The sequence below is a fragment of the Vitis vinifera genome, chromosome 7 (genome assembly GCF_030704535.1).
Source record: "Vitis vinifera cultivar Pinot Noir 40024 chromosome 7, ASM3070453v1".
Taxonomy (NCBI): domain Eukaryota; kingdom Viridiplantae; phylum Streptophyta; class Magnoliopsida; order Vitales; family Vitaceae; genus Vitis; species Vitis vinifera.
In genome coordinates, this window is record NC_081811.1 from 22,763,837 (window position 1) to 22,769,672 (window position 5,836).

General features: G+C 36.6%; 1 protein-coding gene across 4 annotated transcripts; it reads right to left on the reverse strand.

Moving 5' to 3' along the window:
• Window positions 1–1,782: 1,782 nt before the first annotated feature.
• On the reverse strand, window positions 1,783–5,263 carry LOC100246034 (LOB domain-containing protein 36). 4 transcript variants are annotated; one of them, XR_786279.3, is made up of 5 exons: window positions 5,091–5,245; window positions 4,931–5,006; window positions 3,361–4,311; window positions 2,276–2,327; window positions 1,783–2,186 (listed from the first exon to the last, which is right to left on the reverse strand). XR_786279.3 is itself a non-coding variant. In XM_019220903.2 (2 exons), the coding sequence occupies exon 2, from the start codon at window positions 4,297–4,299 to the stop codon at window positions 3,400–3,402; it is 900 nt and encodes a 299-aa protein (XP_019076448.2). In that variant the 5' UTR covers window positions 4,300–4,311; window positions 4,931–5,245; the 3' UTR covers window positions 3,237–3,399. The 4 variants fall into 4 exon arrangements, 1 of the variants encoding a protein (XP_019076448.2); XR_002030389.2 differs by having other exon boundaries at window positions 2,257–2,327; window positions 4,931–5,263; XR_009466209.1 differs by having other exon boundaries at window positions 4,931–5,245.
• Between the last annotated feature and the right edge of the window lie 573 nt (window positions 5,264–5,836).

Sequence of the window (5,836 nt, forward strand, 5' to 3'; positions counted from 1 at the left end):
TTTTTATGGCCCAGCATCTGACCAAGCACCTCAACATCCTTATTTTTTGGCTTTTATGGTGTTTGTTACTGGGTTCCACACTTCCAGTACCTCTTGAATTTCGATCATAAAAAATGATAGGTTCACTATTCTCTTATAAATATTGTATATTTTGCCATATTTAAAAAATTTAGCTAAAGATCGGACTATTCAAATACTGAGGTTGTTAGTGTCAAGCGGAGTCATGTTTGGTAACATTGGACACTTGATTTGCTAGTACAATTTCAAAAATTCTTTCAGCACTTTTATTCATTAAAAAAATAATAATAATAATACGTACAGTGTCTTTATTTTTCAAATCAAAATGTTTCCAAAAACAAAACTGCTATCAAACTACTACTCTAGCCTTTTTATTTTTTATTTATTTTTGTAAGCTTTCCGATGCCATGGTGAACAAGATGGTTAATAAAATTTTTGAAGTCATCGTCTTAGTTTGAAAGTCATGGAAAACATGCTTTACAGGTAAAAACTATTATACAGAAATTTGTGTTTTCTCTGTTGCAGGTGATATTATGGTACGACGGGAAAGCCATTCATATTGGCAAAGTCATCTGTTCATCTTGGAAAAAATAAAATCTTTGAAATTCAGCTTGATTCAATCACATTTGGCGGTCAACTTCAGCTATACTTCCTTTATTGTAAGACCTGATGAATGTGAACTGTACGGAAGATGATATATTTTGTTGTTGGTAAAGCTTGGAGATTACAATCAAGCAATACAAAGAAAGCATTACGTTTTGCAGAAGCAGGTGGTTGCGAAACATGTGAACATAAAATAAGAAGTCAATAAATGCCAATGCTTCCAAAGTAATTCAAAGCAATGTACGAATAACAAGGTCCATGCACATGGGGGTTGAGTCTTGGGCCCTACTCTTTTCAATTTATTCTCATTTTCAACCCATTCGTCATATAGATTCTAAGTTTGATATAAACTAACATGATAAAAATGAAGCAGATATATTCGTGTTGTCTGTACTAGACAGTGTACCCACTGCTCCCAAACCTGTCATGCCAAAGAGGTTCCATTTACTAGCCAATCAAAGGGGTCGTCTATACTCCCTATCATGTGTGAGGGACCTTAATATCACTCTACCTTCCCTCGTGTGCGGTGGTTAAGAGCATTTCCTGAGGTTTATCTACCATATATGTATGGGAAATAAACATGGTAAAAAATATTACCGTCAAACATTGATTTTAGAAGATTTAAAAAAGAGAATCATGTCAACCATGATTAATCACAACACTGGGATTGGAGGTTGTGGCCCACCCACATCTGCAGGACCCACTACAATCATCTAGCTCTTTTCACACTCTTAATGTTATTATATTGGTATATATTTTAACAATATTTATGACGTAAACCCTTTTCTAAATTCAATAAGAGTTTTTTTTTTTTTGTCCGGTTTGATTAATTTTATTCAAATAATTTATGACTTGAACAAAAAGATTTTTCATATTTATTTAGACTTGTAGTGAGAGCAAAAAACTTCCTTATGTGAAACGTGATAAGAGCTCTAGTTTGAATTGTAGAAGAAGCTCTATCTCACATGTGATTCACTTTTCAATAAAGCAAAAAATGAGAATCATCAATGAATGGGCAAAATACCTACTTACTAGCTATCATTACCAGCTATGGTTGATTCATGTTTGGGTTTAAAACTAGAGGTGGGTACATCTTGGAAAAGAAGAGAAAAAGTTCCAGCTTTCCATCACCCCTCCCCATACAGCTGCTTCAATTGATAGTTAATAAATGACCTGATCGATAACAGCAATCTTGTAAAGCTGTTCTGCAACTGTTATTGTGCACTGTTACTCAACAGATCATAGAGATCTCAAGTACAAGTTCTTTCCTTTAAATTGATTGCCATTTACAAATTTTTGAATCGAAGATGGTACGCGCTACTCTTAGTAATTCTCCTTTACCAACCCCACTCAAGGATTGAGCAAAGAAGAAAGTATAATGGGAATCAAATGCAAAAATAAACCAGAAAGAGGAACCGTACTTGAAATGGTGCCCTACACTTCCATCAGAATGTTTCACCAAAGGTGCCTTATCACCCTCTTTTGCTCTCCTTCCTTCCCAACTTTGTGTGTTTAAGGCAGATATGAACAGAATCAAAGCGAATTTTCTATCCCTCTATTTATGGCTGCATCAAAGTTATAAAAAATAAGGAAAAAAAAGAAAAGAAAATGGAGGAAAATAATAGCAACGCTCACCTAGCAGCCATTGGCATACCTGGTTGATGTTGATCCAAATGATGATACTTCCTTTCACCTTTTTGGGAGTTCTGGTAGTAAAATGTATATATCAAATTCATGGAGTTCATAAACAAGATCAAAAGGCTAAAGAAAAATTAGGTCTCTCTGTTTTAGGAGAAAATATAATAATTTATACTATACTATTATATCTTGACCATAATTATGTCCCTCCCTGATTTCCATTACTTCGGTGTCAGCATTTCTTCCCAAATCCCGATCCACTGCTAACACCTGCATTCCGTGTAAGACTTGGGGTGTTTTCAAGCCCAGGTAACACATTTTTGCATGGTAAAAGCCGGGGGTCCCCTTCCGGGGACAGCAAGACAAATGCAACAAGGGTAGTATTGTCTTCATCGTGGGAGTAAATTTCAGCACATGGTAAAAGCCTAATACCAAAACCAAACTGCGGTTCTCTACACAGGCACATAATATAAATATATGAATATTTATGTCACATGTCATTGTTTTCTAAGTCAATACGAACTGTTCTCACATTCCGGCTACTACAAAAAAAAAGGGGTGTTTGACACAGCCAAAATCCCGAAACAAGCAATATAATTGCCCCTTTTGTTCACTGGTTGCAAAGCAGCCTTAACTGGGTTTTTTTTTGTCTTGTTTTTCCTCTCTTCCCAACTATACTCCTAATATCCAGCAACCGTTCAATTTTAGCCAAACAAAACAAACAGGCGGCGTAGGCTTTTATTTGCTGGTATGAACCATATATACATAGATAAGAATCATAAGATAGCAAAATATGTTTTCAGAAGAAATGAGAAAAAAAATGAAAGAAGCTAGGGCTGCAATGTCAGGTGGGGCCACTCATAATTGATGAATGGACATTTCCCGCGGTGAAAAGATGGTAATTATCTCAATACCCAACAGTACTTCGCACTAATGAGTAATTTTGGCCAGGCAATGACCTGTGCCCCAAGACAACATTACCCAAATTTCACTCATGAAGCATAGCATTATAACAGTTCAGAAATGCAAGAATCAAGCATTCAGAAACCTTCATGTGCACAAGCATAAGCCATAAATAAGAGACACAGAGAGTGAATATACCCATGAACGACAAATTGTTAAAAGAATGAGCTGCAAGATTTAACAAGAGGGGCCCACGCTTCTGCCCTCCTCGCTTCCAACTCCTCGCTGCTGTTGAGGTAACTGTGGTTGCTGCTGTTGAGGTTGTTTTTGGGTCTGAGGCAGCAGCTGGGGCCGAAGCTGATGCTCTTGTTGCTGTTCTTCAAGCTGATAAGCATCATCAAATGTACCCAAAGCCAGAGATGGTGACATTACAGCTTCAGTCATCTGGTTGAAACTACTTGCAGCACCGACCATAGCATCAGCGTCAAACCCACTGTCGAACCGAATAAGATTTTGTTCCTGTAGCTGCTGCTCATGAGTCCTCAATATCTCTTGCCCTCTTACTGCCATAGCTGTAGCTAATTGCTGAGCCTCAAGGATCTGTTGTTGCTGATGCTGATACTGCTGAGTTTGCTGTGGCTGTGGCTCACGAATTACCAATTGCCCACTGTGTGAAGCACCGGGGGGAAGACCCAAAATTGGAGACATATTATAAGGAATCACCGACGATGAAGAAGGATCACTCATGTATTGCTGTGGCATATACTCGACATGTTGGATAAAAGGTAACATCGCTGATGGACCAATATATGCAGCTAGTTCCTTTTTGGCAGTCAAAAGGTCACTCTGAACTTGCTTAAGTCTTTGTTGAAGAACTGAAATCAGACCAACACAGCCATAGACGGGATCACGAAGACGAGCCTCGGCTTCATAAGCCAGGGAATTCACGGCATCTTCTCGATTTGCAGCATTTAGTTCGTTGAGAAGCTTTGTAACATTGCTTGCACCGAAGACCTTGTGGACATTAACGAATTTCTGAGGCTGATCTGGTGGGAAATAGGGTGCGAGTACACACTCTTGCGTACACTTTTGCCGGCGAATCTTGCACGCCGCACACGGAGAATTAGACGAAGACATTTCTAACCAGAACTGCAAAAATAAGATGAAAATAAATAAATGAATTCTCCTGGATATGAACAACTTTGAGAAATATAGGGGAAACTAGAAAAAAAAATATTAAAGAGGATTCTACATCCTTCCTCATGCCGAGGGTTTCTGTAGAAAAATAAAAAAAATAAGTAAAGAGAGACAGGTACTTGAGAAAGAAAAATAATGATTTGTAATGAATTGCCAAGATAAGTTTATACAGCATTTTGAAAAAAATAATTTACTGATTTTAGAGACTCGGTATTTCCTCCTATTGACCCGACATTGTCAAGCCGCATACGAAATATGAAATCTAACAGTGCCTTCTGAAGGAAAGAAAGAAGCCACCGAAAAGAAGAAAAGAAGCAGGAAAAACAAATAAACGGAAATCTGAAGCAATAAATTTGAGTTCAACTTCTTCAGATGCAAAACACTGTAGATACGGATCTTAGATTTTTTTTTTTTTTTTTCACTTTTCTTTTGTCAAAATTGATTTTGAAAATCAAATCAAATTCTCCCTCTCCAGAAAAAGAGACTCCTCACAATCTCGGTATCCTCTCAGATTTCAATGGACAAAACGTGAAATACCGAAAGAAAAAGATCACAGAGACGAAAATCTCACCTCGGATATTCTTCGATTTCGGTTCAAGTCCCCGCATCACCGTCTCAAACTATTCTCTCTCCTCAGAGTATAACGTCTACAAGAAAGCACCGACCATGAGAAAAGCAAACGTCGACGTTTATCATGAAGATTCAACTGTTCAAATGCCCGACACTCCAACCTTTTCTTCATTCCAAACTGGTTTGGTTTACGGTTCGAACACAAGACCGCTTGATCCGATCATCGAATTGCAGACTAAAAATGGAAATTCCTCTTATTATTTCAACAAAATTAAAAAAAAAAAAAAAAAAAACAATAATAATCGTAACAGACCAGGTAGGAGAAAAGGCCAGAGGGTCGTTACAACGGTGTCCCACGCCCTTATAAGCCATGATATGTGTGTCATGAGCCGTTGGATATTTAAAAGAACAACATAAGCCGTTGGATTAATAATCGATTTTCTTTTATATATAGGACATTGTTTTAAAAGCCATCTTATTTTGAGCAGAATTCTGCCCAATCCCCTTGAGGGTCTCCACCCAATGCTTCTCTGAGTTCTCTCTATTTTTTTTTTTAAATAAAAATTTAAAAATAATTAGCATTCTTATTATTTAATTCATTGATTAAGATGGGATAAAACAATAGTAAAACTGATTGAAATTTTAATTTAATTTAATAATATTAAATATGAAATAAAAGATTGTTTAAATATATTTTCTATTTAATATCTCATAACCATTTTTTAATAGTGAATAATTAATATTTGTGTGCCAATTAACGAATTTATATCAACACTTATAATCCTTATAGGGCTCTTATTTTGGATGTAACAAATTCTGGGTGAATTAAGAAAATAATAAAACCCAATTAAGACGTTGCATGAGGTTAAAAAATGGGCTCCGGTGTTGCATGCATATAACAAACCAT

What these genes read in the sequence shown, in the direction of transcription:
- LOC100246034 (XM_019220903.2), bottom strand. Translation starts at nt 4,299, where the DNA reads ATGTCTTCGTCTAATTCTCCGTGTGCGGCGTGCAAGATTCGCCGGCAA.